The 17,355-nt window shown below is 42.0% G+C and overlaps 1 protein-coding gene across 1 annotated transcript in view; it reads left to right on the plus strand.

The window, feature by feature from the left end:
- The window catches only part of LOC107120373 (attractin-like protein 1), a 910,146-nt gene that overhangs the window by 414,589 nt on the left and 478,202 nt on the right, over nucleotides 1–17,355 (plus strand). The window contains 3 exon segments of the mRNA XM_015423059.1: nucleotides 5,480–5,574; nucleotides 9,407–9,485; nucleotides 14,563–14,720. Coding sequence (XP_015278545.1) covers nucleotides 5,480–5,574; nucleotides 9,407–9,485; nucleotides 14,563–14,720 — 332 coding nt within the window.

A 17,355-nucleotide genomic window follows, 5' to 3' on the forward strand; every position in this document is an offset into this window, starting at 1 on the left:
CCCCCCCGTGCGCCAGATCTTCAGAAACGGCAGTTCCCTGCACTTAAAGGAGCCAGCGTTTCCCTTTTAAATTCAGGAACCGGCATTTCCCCTTTAAGAGCAGCCGCGTTTCTCTTTTAACAGCACGAAGCTGGCATTTCCCTGCAAGCTTGCGGAGATCAGGCTTGGGAGGAAACACGGGTTCCACACACTTAAAGGGAGAGAGATGGGTGACTGTGGATGTTGGGGGTGGGGCTTCCCCCGCTGGCCATCTGGCCGGCGGTGGGTAGAACCCCCCCCCCAGAATGGGGGACCCCTGGCAAACCGGGGGGTTTGGCAACCCTAGTTAGGGTACACAGTAGAAGAACTCAGAAATAGCCCTCAAAGAGTGAGCATCTCATCAGGAGGAGGCAAAAGCAAGACCAGGCATCTAAAGGGCAGTCAGGGTCAAAGTCCACCAGTGGTAGCCTCCTCAGCAGTAAAGGTTGTGTCAGAAGTTGAGATGTCCTTGGGAGTAAAGGCCTACTCATGTGTCAGCCAAGAGAGCCAGGGAGTAGGTGTGGCAGGAGGAAAGGGAATAAAAGGTGAAAGTGGGAGGAAGGGAAGGTGGGCCAACAAGGCAGGAAGCCAAACATTTGACAAGACCTGGGACCCTGAAGGAAAGAGGGGACCAAGCCCTCTCATGGACCAGGGAGGTGGTATTCCTGGCCTGGACAGCAGAGAACCTAGACTCAGTTATTTCTAAGAGACTGCAATAAATCACAGCCTTAACACTCCTCCTGGTGTTTTCCTTTTGTTGGAGAGGCTGGGTAATAAGGAAATGTGGGTGGAGAAGCAGCCTCTGGCCTGAGGGCTTCACAGGGTAATTATAGACTGGGGCCCATCCTTCCATTTTTTGAGTAGGGTGATCAAGCAGGTAGCAGCAAAGCAAATGAAGGTATTTCTGGATGAGACATCTGTCTTTGATCTATTTCAATTTGGTTTTAAACCTGGCTTTGGGACTGAAACAACATTATTAGTTCTAGTGGATGATCTCTAATTATAGATAATAAGGGTATAGTTCACCATATTTTGTTGGGTTGTGTAGAGAGTACACTATGTGTAAAAGGGATGTCTTTTCATTGGTTACTGTCTTTCCGTATTGATAGGCAAAAGGAGACCAAATCAGTGAGTGGGGATATGATTGTGACTTTCCACAAGGATCTGTTGCTCCTGATGTGCTATAATATTTATGCAAAACTTTTGACTGAGATTATTCATAGTTTTGCAGTTGACTACCATTGATATGTTCATGACACATGGCTCTAGTTTAGATCTCCCTGTAATTTCTGTGGACAGAAAGGATTTCTGTACATGAAGTACAACTTCCTTACCTTCCCCTTTCCTGCTGCAACCCCAAATGCTTCCCCCAGTGCTGCTTCTGGAGGAGAAGGGAGCCCCAAGGACAACATGAAGGAAGAGTTTAAGATTTGGTGTGGGAGACAGGCATCAACAAAAATTGCTTCTTCGGTCTGGAAATCTTCCATGGCATCAAACTCTATATATTTCACCTAAGCTTCCAAAAGCAGCTATAATGGTCCTGGGGAATTGTCTTAGGACAATGGCCAAGAGCCTGTGGGTGAGCAAGCCAAAACTAAATCCTTGGATGGAACTGATGCAGATAGAGAAGGTGGACTCCATGGCTGCATTTGATCTACCAACACTGAGGAGATCAAGCTTTAATTAATAGGTCAAATGAAGTGCTTTGCGGTGCTCTTTGACCCAGCCTTGATAGTGTTGCCAGGAGCACCACTATGTGAGTTATATCTTTTTGTAAACTGGCTCGTTATTTGAATTCTGCTGACCTTGTTATGCTGATCCATTCTGTTCTGACCAGGGCTACCAGGAGCCACCGTAGCCCCCCAGACAAAGATTGCATCTGCGCCCCATATAACCCTGATCCATACCAAATATCGTAACAAAACAAATCACTTAACTGGCTGTTAGCATGTATCTATAAAATAAAAGAATCTGCATGTCCATCTATCTGTACATTTGTGGCAGGCATAATTCATCAAAAAATAAAACTTGAAATCTCAAAATTGGCCATCAGCTTCAGGATAATCATGGGAGTTCCAGGGCCAAAAATGAAAAGAATATCCCAACCCACTGAATATTAATCAGCTAATTTGCATATTATGTCATGCCCCCTTATGGCCCTGAAAAGTACATCAGCAGGCCATGTCTGCAATCTCCCTGCCCCCCATTCCCTGCCCTATCATCCTTCCTTTTCATTGGACATGTCTGGGCAAGAAAAAATAGCACTGAATTTCAAAATGAATTTAAATTTTATTTACAGGCAGTAAAAAGGAGCTGCAATTTCTTTCCCTTGAATTAACATGCTGTAACACTGTTTAGTTTTTGATCTTGCTGGCCAATAAGAAAGGCCTGTAATGTTTGTCTTTACTGTATCCATGCACATTTCTTAGCATTCTCTTATCAGAGTCTTTCAAAAAAATTTCAAGAGTCTGTTGAGAGTTCACTGCATCTCCCACTTTAGATAATAAGTTGAAAACCTGTTTGATATTTTCTTGGGTGAGAACCAGGCATTGCAATTGAAGTTACAAGAAGGAGAATAGGTCTTGTGCGGATTTCCTCATATACAAACATAACTTTTCTGTCCACCATTTTTTTCAGACCAGGTTCAGGCAGACATACACTGCTTGTGCTGGTTCTTGGAGGGTACATCCCTCACACGATTCATATAAATATTCGCTAATACAGTGTTTCAAAACACTGTACACAGTAGCTCTTACAATACTACTTATGGCCACTTTTATGTTTCGGAGGTGGAATAAAGTCTATATCCTCATCAATTTCCACACACATAAGGTTTCTCACAGAGAAGAACTCATAGCAGCGGCTGCTGGTGGTAGTTCCTTTTAAAAATGGTTTAAGAACACATTTTAAGTTTTTGAAGCATGGCAAATGCTTGATATGCCCCCCCCCCCAAAAAAAACCCTACAACTGGGGCCTTACCTGTGTGGGAATGTTTTCTGCTGGAATAATATTTGGAAGTTTCTCTGTAGGCCAGAGTAAATTAACTAAGTCAACTGAGGAAGCTCAGATGCATTGCCTATGGGATCCTAGAAAATAAAGAACACATTTTACTTTTTCTTTAAAAATCTATGCATCGTTTGCATTCCGTAAAGTTGCCTTGTGCCCCTTCCCTTCCATCTTCCAAATTACCTGTGTCTGGGAGTTCTCTGTTGAAATCATGTCCTGGAAATCCAGAGGATTTTCTAACAACCCTTGCCACATTTGAGAAACCTAATTTCCAGGCTGTGTGTCTGCAGTTGCTCCTCCATCATTCAAACTACTCCAGGTCTCCTCGTTAAACACTGGTGAGGGAAAGTGAAGCTTGGTAGGTACAAATTCTTAGTCATCAGAACCACTGATATAATGTAGGGATATGCAAGAAAAAAAATTGTCCCGATTCGTTTCGGCCGAAAATAGGACCAAATCTGATTCGGCCCCCGAATGCTACTTTCGGCAATTCAAGTGGATTCCGGGGTCATTCGGGGCCCCAAATCACTTTTGGGTGGGGGAGTGGGCAAGCCAAAGGAAGGCAACTGCCTTCCCTTCCCAGTCTGGGACATTTGCACACCACAATGACGTCACCCGGAAGTGATGTCATAATGCTAGGCACGCTGCCGGTGGATGCTCTAGCATTCAGCTTGAAAACTCTATGATACCCATAGAATTTTCAGGCCTAATGCTGGAGCATCCACCGGTGACGTACTCAGCGCAATGATATCACCTCCGGGTGATGTCATCGCACCAGGCACGTCAGTCGGATTGGGTACTTTGGGGGTGGGGTTCCCCCTGCTGACTGGATCTGGGCCGGTGGGTTGGGGGCCTTTTGAGCAGGCAAACTGCCACTCCCCGGGGGACCTGGCAGCCCTACCTGCAGCTGACTTGCCCCCCCCATTCTGTCCCCCCAGTTCTCCTCTCTTGGCAGCCCTGGCTATAACCTCCAGATTAGACTACTGTAAGGTACTGTATATGGGGGCTGCTTTTTAAGATAGCTTGGAAACTGCAGTTAGTACACAATGTGACAGGGAGCTCTTATCTGGAACTGGCCATTTAGAACATATCACACCAGCATACCTTGGAGACCAGCATACCTTCGAGACCGCCTCTCCCCATATGAGCCCTGTAGAACATCTTCTGGTGGTCCCCAGCCCCAGGGACTCCTGACTTGCCTCAACCAGGGCTTTTTTGGCCCTGGCCCCTGCCTGCTGGAATGAGCTCCCGACTGAGATCAGGGCCATGCAGGATTTATTACAATTCCGTGGGGCCTGCAAGACGGAGCTCTTCCAGCAGGCTTTCAGTTGAGGCAGCGGGCATCCTCCCTCCTTGGGTTGGCCCCTATTTACAGCCTGGGTCTGAGATCCTAAACTTTACAGATCTCTGGGAAATTTATTCCCAGTACTATTAACCACTGAGGTATCTAGCTTTTATTAGAGCTGTATGTTTTATATGTTTTAATGTGGTTTTAATTGTATAGTATTTTATATTGTTGTATTTATTTACACTGTTGGAACCCACCCTGAGCCCGTCAAGGGTAGGGTGGGATAAAAATCCAAATAAATAAATATAAATATTTCAACAGCTGTACTTGCTTCCCAATTCAAAGTGCTGGTTATTATGTTTAAAGTCCTTCATGACTTGGGTTTTTCATACCTACAGGATCCTATCTCCTGACGCTCCCATGCACCAGTCGTGCTCTTTAGGATATGACCTCTTTACCATGCCCTCCTTTACATTAGTTTGTGCAACAGCTGCTAGACACTGGGCATTGTATGTTGTGGGGCTGGTTCCTTGGAATGGCTTGCTAGAATGGGTGAGGAAAGGACATCTTTGATCCCTGCTTCTGAAAAACACATAAGAACATTTTACTTTAGAGAGCTTTTTGTGGAGGGTGAAGTAACTATTGGAAGGCTGAGTTACATTTTTTTCTCTGTATGTTTTAACTCTGCTAGGTTATTTTTATTGCAACGTGTTGTTGCCTGTGTTGATCCTTTTTGAATCTTAGGTGAGATATAACTCCTTTTGATAAATAAAGCAATTAGATCTTCTTTTGGCATCAGAAATTGGAAAGTGCTGTACTCTGATTTTCAGTACTGCTACAGTCCAACTGTGTTTCCTTCCTGCTGTGTTTTCAGTAGGCAGGAAGCAGCAGACCAAGGCAAAAGCACAGAAGGTGAGAAAGACTTCCAGCTCCAGTCTGTCCCTAATCTCATAGTGTATTAATTGTACCAGAGTCTCAGTAAACTTATGCTGAAGCCCTCATAAATCTCAACTAAAAGTGCATATTACAGTCCAGCTATGCTGAATTTAACACAATAAATGTATTTCATTATGTGCTTTAACTTGTAAGCTGTCTCAAGCATGACCCTGGACATGTAGCTTTAAAGAGTCCTAAATAGCTTCTCACTTCTAAATGTTTTGTCCACAGATAGCTTGCTGATTGACTATCAGTTTACCTTCAGTTTATTACAAGAAGATGATCGCCATCACACTGCCATAAACTTCATTGCAAATCCTGAACAGGTGAGCCAATATAATTTATTGTCTCCAACATGATCGTTTAGTGTTCATGGGCTAGGTTTTCACTGTATTTGGTTCTTTTTTCCTCTCTCCTGCACTGTGGGAACAATAAGTAGGAATGATACAATGTTTCTGGTTTAGGAAAAGTTAGACATATATTTCTTCAACTTGTTAATTTGCGTAATCAGGAATCTGGATTTCGAACTAAGATATATACATATTTTCTTTTAGACCACAAGTCAATTTTTCTTCCAACATACCTTGGTAAAGTTGCATCTGCCCTGCAGAAATCCAGATGATCTTTAATCTCATGTTATTTTCTGGCATGGAATAACCCCCTTGGAACCAATCCCTCTGTGTAGCGGAACACCTATCAATCCTGCACTTGCATGTTTAGGATTGATTTATAGGTAGCTGCTTAACTTCAACCAGCTCCTTACCTGTTGTAAGGTGTGAGCCAGTTGGATTTACTAGGCATTCCAACCAGTGTGTTTTATTTCTAGAATCTAGGTGATGGTTAGAGTAGATACAAGACGGGGACCCGCGATACTCGCGGGGGGGGCGAAAGAGCTCCGTCTCCTCCATCCCCCCCCGCTCGATCTCCCCGAGGAGGCAGCAGCGGTGGCGAGGCCAGTCCTCCCCCCCACCCGGCTCCGAGGCAGAGGCGGCAGCGGAGAGGCCAACGCTCTTGCACTTTCGGGGGGATTTAAACATCCCCCCCAATTTTTTTCTACTTTTAGCATTTTTGTGCACACGTGGGGACTGGCCCACGTGTGCACAAACCTCCCCCTCCCCCCCAAGTGCCCCCGGAGCGCTGATTTAGCGATCCGCACTCCAGGGGCAACTTGGCTATTAGATATATAGATCTGTACAATAAAGTGTAAGCTTTACGAAACTAAGCAATCATATTGGATTGATGTTTCATTAAGTTTAATTAAGTTTAATGACATCAGTCTTATCTCCCAAAGAAAAGTTGATCTTTTTTCACATTTATCTCTTCACATAAAGAAACACTGAAATGAGGGTAGCTTTCCTCGGAACGATATTAGTAACAAAAGATTTTGAAGGTGTGCATTTGGGCACCTGCTTCATACTTGATGGCAAATTCCAGTCTAGGATTCTTCCACTAGCCCTTAGCAGATAGTTCTTTGACTCTAATGGAACATGAAGAAGACTTTTATAATGTTTCATCTTCTCTGAAGATAGCTTATTGATGTAAATTAATAATTTACATTATTGGCATTGATTGCCACGTAAAAGACGTTTTAGAACAACATGACCTGAATTCACAGAAAACCCATTGTTGGCTTTGCTCAACATTGCTTGTTTGACCATTAATGCTGCAAATGATGGCTACCCTCATCTCCATGTCTTTATTTTCTCAACTCAGGCTGAGCATTCTGCTAGTCCTCCACTTTCCCCAATCCATATTTAGCGACACAAACTCGATCTATGGAGTATTAAAGTAACATTATAACTCACGATAGTTTCAGATTAGATAAATGCAAGAATGTGATTTGACACCCTATAGTTTATCATCAAGTGCATTTGTCAGTGGGAACATTATGGTTGCATTTGGACATCCCATTTAACCATGGTTAAATTTTTAAAAGTACATAAACCTTACTTCTGGCAGGATTGTACCCATGCATCTGACTCCTCTATTTTCCTCTATTTTCCCGACAATGGAGAAATGATGTTTTAAGACAAATAGCCCTTTCATTCTGTTTGTTATCTAATGAAGTAAGCTTTGACTCACAAAAGCTTATACCCTGGAAAATGTTGTTGGTCTTTAAATGCTACTGGACTCAAATTTCTGTTTACCTATGATTACCTATGATGTATATATTGAGCTTTGTGGTTTAACTGGAGTTACTTTTTCTGGCTTCTGAGAAGGAAAGTAATTCTGATTAAATAGTGCACCTGCATTTTTACATCATGGGTAATCAGAGCAAGCCTTAGGCTGCGGTCACACACACTAAATAATCTACTTTCAATTCACTTTCAGTGCATGTTCAAACTTAATTTTATTGTGTGACTTGGCAAAATCCAGTTGAAAAGTGCATTGAAAATGGATTGAAAGTGGATTATTTCATGTGTGTGACCACAGCCATGTACTACCATCCCTGTACTGCATTTCATTCAAACTGGAAGGTGGTGGTAGGGAAGGAACTGTGCTGGACCAGGAAACAAAAATAGCCCTGGAAAGGGCCCTACCCCAGCCTGCCCACTCAATGAGGGGGAGGAGCCAAAGCTGGCTTGCTTTTGGTAGCTGCTTACTTGCCCTGCAAAGGGCTGGTGCAGTGGTTTGCTTGCAACTGCTTGTCTGCCCAACATGGGTCCCATGCAGCCCACTTGCTCTGCTGTGGCTGTTCATCTGCCCAGCATGGAGCAACAGCCATTAGTTCACCACAGTGGCAGCTGCAAGAGCTGTCAGCTTGCCAGTGTGGTGGCTATGAGGAACACCCTGAATGGGATGAGGGCCACTCCTTGCTTGGGAATGGAGTGGCCCTGATGGGGAGGAGGTGGCCCTCCAGGCCATTGGCTCACCAGGAGTTTTCCTGCTGGCCTTCATGGCCAATCCCTCCTCGGGATTGTATAGTCCATGCATGTTTTTATTTAATAATGGTTAAATTTTACATCTGAATCTAGCCTATATTATTTTATTTATTGTTTATCAAATTTATATCCTGCTGCCTCTCACCTAAATGGGACTAAAGGCAGCTAACAACATATAAAATATACCCAATAAAACAGTACAAAAGATACTATAAATAAACTTAAGAAATATAAAACGATTAAAAATCTATCCCTGTTAAAATCTGTCCACTATCAGTCAGGGTAGGATGCATGGATGGTGAAGATGCAGCTGGAGCATAATTTACCAGCAGCTGCCTGGTGGATCATGATCACCCAAAGGCCACCCATAAAAGAGCAGCCTTGAATGCCCTGCGGAACCTAGAGTGCATTACAGTCTCAAGGTGACTATTGTGTGAATTACAATGGCAAGATCTGCCTGAGACTGATAAGGAGCCAGTTGGCAGGCCTTGACATAGATGATAAAATGCAGTCTTTGTCACCGAGGACACACATTTGTCCATGGAAAGCAAAGAATCAAGCCACACACCCAGACTCCTGACAGAGTTGACCATAGAAAGTCAAACCCTATCAAGAATTTGTAGAAGTGGCCACCTCAGCAGTCTGGGCTTCTCCAGACACATGATCTCTGTCTTGGATGGATTTAGCTTCAACCAACTCTAACCTAGCCATTCCACCACTGCATCCAGCAGGTGTCTTTATCTGTGTAGTGATCAGTTCTGCACTTTACAAAGTCAGTAATACATTTTTTGTACAGTTACTGATAACGAAGGCAGAGTTTTGATTTCTCAGCACCATGTAGTTTGAATAGCCCTGTTCCTTAATTCTGAATTAAATTCTGAGCCCATCTGGGACTCTGGTTTTAAATGATTGGTTCAGGCTCCCACATGCATATGCTATGGTAAAGAAACTTGGCCTTTTCCCCACTTTAATAATTGGAATTAGGTACATCTGCTAGGTCATTGGTTAATTTGTTTCTGTCTTTTAGCAACTAATATAGGAAACATTCAATTGCTAACTATGGCAAGGCAGACTTTGCACTCTTCATTGTTTTAAGCTTTAGAAGAGGAAATCCTCCCTGCATGTACAGAGCTGCCTCACTACATGATCAGTATGTTTAGGATCAGAGAGTCCATCTGAATGGCTGTATTTATTTATTTATTTATTTATTTAATTGGAACCATTAATTTAAGTAACATACTTCTGTGATGTTCATTTTTTCCTTTTAAATTTTCAGTCAAACAAAAATTTGGACATATCAATTAATGCATCAAACAACTTTAACCTGAATATCACTTGGTCTATTGGTTCTACAGGTAAGAAAGTCCTTGACATTATTTTTTGCCATATTGTCTCATGTACTAATCGTCTAAGCTATATTTACATGATTGCCTTTTTGTTTCTTATTAATAAAACTTAATAAAATGTATTCTTTTCCCATTCTCATTATGCTATTATTAATGATATTACTTAAAACTCAGATAATTTGCGATCTGAATAAAGGTTCATTAACATGTTAACTTTCTTCCCTATTCAATTAAAATTACTTGGGTAGCAAAACCTTGTATGCTCTTTAAATTTTTAGAATGGCAGTGTTATGAATGAAGTGATTTTAATTAAGATAAATTACTTTCTTAACTACTGCAGAGACTGAGATTTTAATTTCTTTGTTTCAGTGTTGAAGCTAGGAATTTAATTATTAACCTTAACATTGATATCAAACAATAAAATTCTTCTGTGTGCACAGATAAAAGAACCTGCTTATCTTCCCTCTTTTTAAAAAAACATTCTGAACCCCATTTCTCTATTGGGATTAATAAAGAGAAAGAAAAGCTTTGTTTAGAAGATTTGTTTCAGTTGGTTCTGTTGACTTTCTGAAACTATATCAAAAGGACAACACTATTGATAGCATTTTAATTAGTTATGCAGAATAGGTAGGAACAGGACACCACCCCCATGCTGTCTGCGACTGATTGGTTTCCCCAAGTATCTGTGTTTACACCCGATGAGCATATAACATTTGAAGGGCAAACAGGTATTTGCAAACATGCAGTAGATATATATTGGTGAACTACAGTCCTTTGTGGAGCCTCTACACAAATCCCCTACAAGCCCTTTTAGCTCCTCTTCAAACATGTCCTAATGTTGCTGGACTTAGGGTTGCAAACACAAGGCTGGCAACTGGTGGAAGACTGACCTGTGGGGCCTCCTTGCTGGTGACGCAATGATGTTACTTCCAGCACAACTGAAAGTGGTGTCATCCCATTAGGCCAGCAGTGATTGCTCTCCATTTATCCCACATTTTCTTCCTGCCACCCAGATAAGTAGCATTGAGAAGGGCCAGAGGGGAGTAGGAGATCTCCCATCGGAAACAGGAACCTGGCATCTCTAAGCCTGCTTGAGAAGAGAAGTAGGTCAGAGGGCATATAGAGATGGGTGCAATAGTGTAACCAAGGACTGTCAGTTTCTCTCTCCTTTTATGACTTTTTATAGTAAAAAAAACACACCAACCAACTACATTTTTGTAGCTTCCTATCCCTGCTTAAGGCTAGCACTGAGAAACTTGCACTGTTCTGGAGGATAGGGTTTTATATTCTTCAAGTAAAGAGAGAACTCAAATACCGATGGCTTTACGTGCTTATTTATGGTGCCTCAGTTCCAGAGGACATATTCCATTATATTTTATTATGTCCAATGTATACAGAAGTTAGAACTAAATTTATTGATAATCTGTTAACAGGACAAAAAATTTCCTCTTTTTATTATCTGATACTGACCCGTTTGTTACTTATAAAGTGTCTCCTCTCCTCCGGCTGCAAAAAAAAATGAGGCCCAAGATTGCTGCCTCAGCAAATAATTATTTTTCATAATTTACCAGCTTTATTTTAGATGTTTATATTTTCATTGTGTATCAATACTTATAGTTGGCCTGGCTAATTAGATTTATTATGGCTGACCCTAATTGTATTTTATCTTCGTAATCCAACATTAATTTGCTCTTGTATCTTATCTAGTATCCTGTGTTTTTAATGCTGTTCTTAGTTCTTAATCTTTTATTGTGATGGCCTTTGGCTACGTATAATAAATCTCTCTATTACCTATAGTGCCACAAAGAGACAAAATAGGTGGAATGCATTTAGTGTACCAATATTCATAAATGAAATAAAATCTATGTTTCCTATTCCAAATAGTAAAAAACTAATGCTGAGTCTAAATGCCCCCTTACAGGCTACCAGGGTGAAGGGGGCCAATTAAGATCAAGTGGTGGTTTCCTCCACAATAGGTGCATCCACAGCCATCTGTTCACATGATCCTAGTGGTGGTGGTCACCTTTCTGTGGTGCCAAGAGGAGAGGGGAACACCAGAGCCATGAAAACAGGAAGCAGTGACCGTGAAAAAGTTGAGCTTTAAATGCCTTGTCTTTAAATGCCTTCTCCAAGCCGGAACTCCCTGAGTGAACTCTGAAAGTATTTAAAGGGCTTGCAGTCCCTTTAAACACCTACTCCAAGCAGCAAGTTCACCCAGAGAGTATTTAAAGGGACTGTATCTGAAGGTCCTGAAAAATTCCGAATATTTTTGTGGTTCAGCCATTTTTTAAGTGTGTGTTTGTGAAGGATATACTGTTATCTAGAGGTGAGCATGAACCAGCTCACAAACTAAAGTTTATGATGAATTTTGGTTGGTTCATAGTTCACGAACTCAGGTTCATGGGAGGTCAACCAGCATGAACTCTCCACAAACTTTCAAGCAGTTTGTGGTGATTCATGAACAGATACATTTCCAGACAGACTGTCTCAGCTTAATCTGCATGTTTATCAAACTTCAAAGCAACAGGGGGAGCGGAACTTGGAGGGCATGTAGATGACCATCCAGGGGAGGTCCCCTGTGACTTTGATGTGACTTTGCACAAGGTCTGTTCTATACACTCCTGAACCTCCACCTGCCATTTTCCCAGAAACCACTTTCCTGCAGGCACCTTCTTTGAGTGGCTGTAACTCGGACCCTGTAAACCCAATCTGCACCAAACTTGGAGGGCAGGTAGAAGAGAGTTCACTGGAGATCCCCTCCAAGTATGTTGTCTCTTGCACACCTGGGGGCATTCTACTGCCTCATTAACTGAACTAGTTTATTTGGCGTCTAAAAGTTTGTGATAGTTCATGGTTCACGAACCATGAGCCGAACCACATTTTCCCGATTTGTGCCCATCCCTACTGCACATCAAAGCAATCAGTCCTAAATATCTAAGTCTGTTCCATGATAAAATAATATTTTCTCTGAGGTTGAGTGTATACTTCTTCTATCTTACTGCTACTGCTACTGGGAATACGTGTGTGACTTTACATTCTGTCACTTTTTGTTTCATTTCACCAGTTCAGCAACGTACAAACAGAATTGCTGACAAGTCTTATGCCTTGCAAATGAGACATGTTTATCTGGTTTAATATTAAACTTCATAAAAACTGTTCAGATACTAATCTTTTACCATCAAGACAAATGCACTTTCTGCAGTAGAAAAAAACCTATGTGTTTTTAGTGTAAGTTACTTGGGGAAAGTATATTAATGGTGCAGTTAAATGGGATAAATTTGCTGTAAATTCATATCCACTGTATCTTTTATGAATCATGCATAATCTTTGGAAGAAGGCATAGAAATGGATATGTAATAGAGATATATGTGTAAATACACTTTTTATATTCAGAGTGCTGGGTTTTCAAAATCTGTAAACAACCCTAAAAGGACTTTAGTCTTATATACTATAGCATTGGGTTGGATCCTATATTTATGCTGTACTAGCATGTTCCTCTGTTCATTGATACAGGGAAATCTTGTATTGGGGCAAAGGTGTCTTGGCGATGGAAAGTGTTATGTCACAGCCGATTTATGGCGACCCCGTAGGGTTTTCAAGGCAAGAGATATTCAGAGGTGGCTTGCCATTACCTGCCGCCATGTCATGACCCTGGCATTCCTTGGAGGTCTCCCATTCAAATACTAGCCAGGACCAACACTGCTTAACTTCCAAGATCTGATGAGATCAGGCTAGCCTGGGCTATTCAGGTCAGGGTGCAAAGCTGTCTTGCAGCACTGTAAGCCTAAGGTTGAAGACACATGCCTGTACCAGCAGAGCAGAAGTTCATAATCCAACCCATCCTTTTTTCCATTATGGTCATTGTAATCTTTGAGCTCAACAAAGAGTGCCCTTTTGACCTCTGTGAGGGAATATTAATGGCACGCCGAATCAAGGACAAATGAGATTTGACACTAGGGCCAGATCCCACACAAAATCTCCACTACCAGAAGGAATTTTTGTACAGGAGTGTGTTAAATGCCATCAAGTTGCCTCTGACTTATGGTGACCCTGTGACTTTATTTATTTATTTGTTAAATTTATATCCCGCACCTCCCTGCCGACCACCCAAGCAATCTATTGTTAACAGCCTTGCTCAGGGCTTGCAAATGGAAGGCCATGGCTTCCTTGATTGAGTTAATCCATTCCATGTTGGGACTTTTTCTTTTCCTGCTGCCTTCAGTTTTTCATAGCATTATTTCTTAGCCTTATTTTTAAGGCAGAGTGAGATTTCTCCACCTTTGTTGCAGATCTGAATGCCATCCTGAAATGCTAATCTCGGAGGATAGGTGACCCTCGGAACAGCTTGAGGAGGGAAGTTCAATATCTGCTGTGGGAGGAGGGAATCAGAGAAAATTGCCTCCCGTCTTTCAGCAGAACTTTTCTGCTGGGTCCAGCCTTAGGAATTCCATGAATGGGAGTTCTCGGCAATTTTTTCAACTAGGAGCACACAGGGCCCTGGATGCATGGTTGGGGGGCAAAGGGAGGTGAGCCTTTGTCTCCCACTCTGCATTTCTGTCCTGAAACAGCTCTGTGAATTACTGTTGGCTTCCTAGAGGCAAACATACAGATACTTGCACCAGTATCTGCATGTTTCCCCAGTTGGGCAACCAGAAACTGTGCAGGAAATTTCCCGTCAGGAAAGTAGTACAAGGGAAAGGTTAAACCCTCCTTCCCCTTGTGCAAGTGTCTTGATCTGAGCTGTGGCTTGTACAGTCCTACTGTCTAAAAGAGAAATACTCATTGGGAGCCCGCATTCACAGTACTTTTAGCATCATATTTGGCTTTGTCTTAATAGCTGTCCCAGAAGAATTCTAAATTCTTCTCTGCTAACCATTTTCTGGAAGTGTTCTTAGAACTCCTCCACTGTATTTCTTGAAACTGCGATAAGACATATTTGGGATATGAATTTATTTCAGCGCAAGCTTTTTTCCTTCTTGTAATGTATATTTTTTAGCTGTATTAAACTCTTAGGAACAGATGTTCTAGAAACTGAAAGAAATTAAAGTATGTCTGCCTTTCATTATGTTTATGTGTTTTTTAATAGCTGGAACGATATCTGGAGAAGAGATTCCTGTCATTTCAAAGGCTAATATCAAGGAGTACAGAGATAGTTTTTCCTGTGAAAAGTTCAACTTCAGAAGCAACCCAAATATCACTTTCTATGTGTATGTCAGCAATTTTTCATGGCCAATCAAAATACAGGTTAGTAATAATTATAACAATCCTTATGTTTCAATCAGATTTAGTTAATTCCGTCCTGGCCACTATAAACTAATTACCCTCCAAAGAGAGGATGCCATACAGTTTACATGCTGTAGCATTAATCATGTGCAGTATATAATTTTAAAGACTTTGTCAACTTTTTTTGTAAAGTGAGTCACCTGACTTGCAACAGAAGGTTTATTTACAGGATTAAGACATTAATGTACATACTATCTTCACATTTTTTTTTAAAAAAAGCTACTGGCTGGTTGTTCTCTTAAATCCTGTGAATGTTGAAGGAAGAAGCTTTATACTTTAACAGAATGGAAACATAAAAACAAGTGCTGCAAGCACACTTCAGTGTCAAGCATAATATGGTTTAGCTGCAAGGGTGGTGTAAAATCCTTAAATATATATCATAACTATAATATCTATCATGCACACAGTTAAGAGCTGCAGGAATTGTTGTGAAAATATTTCATTATCATCATCATCATTTTCATTTTCTACCCAATGATAATGGTGTCACTATTCTGCCCAAGTATTTCAGGAGAATGGTACAGGAATGGGGAAGTTTGATCAAAATGACTATAAAGCTGAAAACATTTATTTTGTATTGTAAAAAACTGTATTTTAAGAGCTTTGTTTAAATCTTAATTTTTGTGATATGTTTAATTTTCTAAGTTTAGCGTGTCTGCTGTATTACCAGTAGTATATCTGGCATTTGCTTTACTTGATTGGGGAACATCCTGGTGAGCCACTGCCTTGAGCCTATTCCCATGGTGCAAGCCAGTGAGGAGAAGCACAGAAGCCTCTGGCTTCATCCTGCCAGCCTGGGCATTTTGCAGCTGGTGTGAAGGAGCATGGGCACAGCAGAGCTATCTTTGTGTCTGATTAGGGATGCCAGGCCTTCACAATAGCAGGAGGCCTCCCAGCAATTCCTTTTGATGCTTGGGGAATGGAGTGGGAGGCAAGGCCTTCTGTAGCAGTTGTATGTGGCATGCCTACATCACTTCCAGTTTAAATGGGACACTCTAGCATTTTGCTAGAGTAAAACCATAGAGTTTTTGTGAAATGCTTGAACGTCCCCCTGTGTCACTTCCAGAAGTGACATGGGCACACTAGTGCAATGTCGATGCACCAGGCCCTGTCCCCCAATTGCTCCTGCAGCCTGACTGCCCTATTAGCACAGTTCCCTCTAAGCTCTGCTGGGGATGCTGGCACACAAAATTTTAACAGTCAGCTCAGGGGTTGAGAGCTCCTGCTCAGAAGATAATTTTTTTTCTCTTTTGGGTACAATGGAGGATGGGGGCACCTCCTTCTGGGGCCCATAGAATTGGACCCCCTGATCCAGTCTTTTTGAAACATGTTGGTAGGGGTTTGGTGTCTGCCTCAAAAAATAGCCCCCTCGAGACCCAGATTCCCCCAGATCGATTCTCCATTATAGCCTATGGGGCCCATTGACTATAATGGTCCCCAGAGGCTACAATGAAGCCAGGGAAAATGATTTTTTTTGCACACCCCCATTATGCTTTTCAATATGATTTGTAAGCTGCCTTGAGTCACAGGGGAAAGTGGGATATAAATATTTGAATAAATAAGGAGTTTGGGCAGGTTGATAACATTTAAGCAACTTCCTTTTTGTTAGGTTAGGCAGGGTTCTGACAGTGATTGTTCCTCCTCTGTTACACTTGACCTATAATGCAGGTTGTCATATTTCACTAAAAAAAACCCAAAACTGCAAGAGTCCCCACCCCCAGAAAGTGCTGGTATGTTTTCTAAGGCTCAGCAAAAGGCAAAAGTCCAACTCACCAGGATAGTCTCTGATAGTGGAACCATTTAAGATATGAAGGATTAGCCTATTAGCCATTTTTACAAGACAAAACTCCAGCATAATTTGATCTTTTATTCTTAAAAGAGTGCAGAGAAGAGTTGCACATTGGGTCTTCTTCATGGTTGCCTACAAACAGTTCGTATTTAGCACAGAGAGTGTGATCGTCTAGGCCTAATCTTGCATTGAAATCATCGCCTATTATCACCATCGCGCCTGAATGCTTCAATAAGAGATCACCAATGTAATATTCCACTTCTAGCCAGTTAGCATTAATATCGTTTTTTCTTTGTTGGGGGGGAAGACATATGTTAATGACTAACACCATACCCATGCCGAATTGAAGAAGTACGGCAATAGTCAATTGTTTCAATAGGGGCATGGCTACACTCCTTGTTCCTATGGCTGTCGACACAAAAATACCCAAGCCGCCCTTCCACCTCCCTGGTCCTAAAACTGGAATGCCTCTACTTTGTATGAATGGTAACCATCAAGCACAAGATCATCAGCTGTTCATGTCTCTTGCACCAGGATTATATCAGAGTTCTGTTGGGAAGGGGAAAAAATTGTCCAGACTTCTGCTTTTGCTTTGAAACCAACCTGCAATAGTCCACGTTACTTTTTCTATAGGTTTTAGTGTTCCCAGCTTGTGCTGGTCTCAGGGCCGGCCTGAGGTTGTCCTGTGCTCTAGGTGAGCGCAGATGCCAACCTCCCGGTGGGGCCTGGAGACCTCTCCGCCAGAACCAGGCTGGGAGGAGGGTCATCCAGCCGCCGCTCGACTCCCCCCCCACGCCGCCGCTCACC

The sequence above is a fragment of the Gekko japonicus genome, unplaced genomic scaffold (genome assembly GCF_001447785.1).
Source record: "Gekko japonicus isolate JY-2015 unplaced genomic scaffold, Gekko_japonicus_V1.1 scaffold288, whole genome shotgun sequence".
In the NCBI taxonomy this organism is placed as follows: Eukaryota; Metazoa; Chordata; class Lepidosauria; order Squamata; family Gekkonidae; genus Gekko; species Gekko japonicus.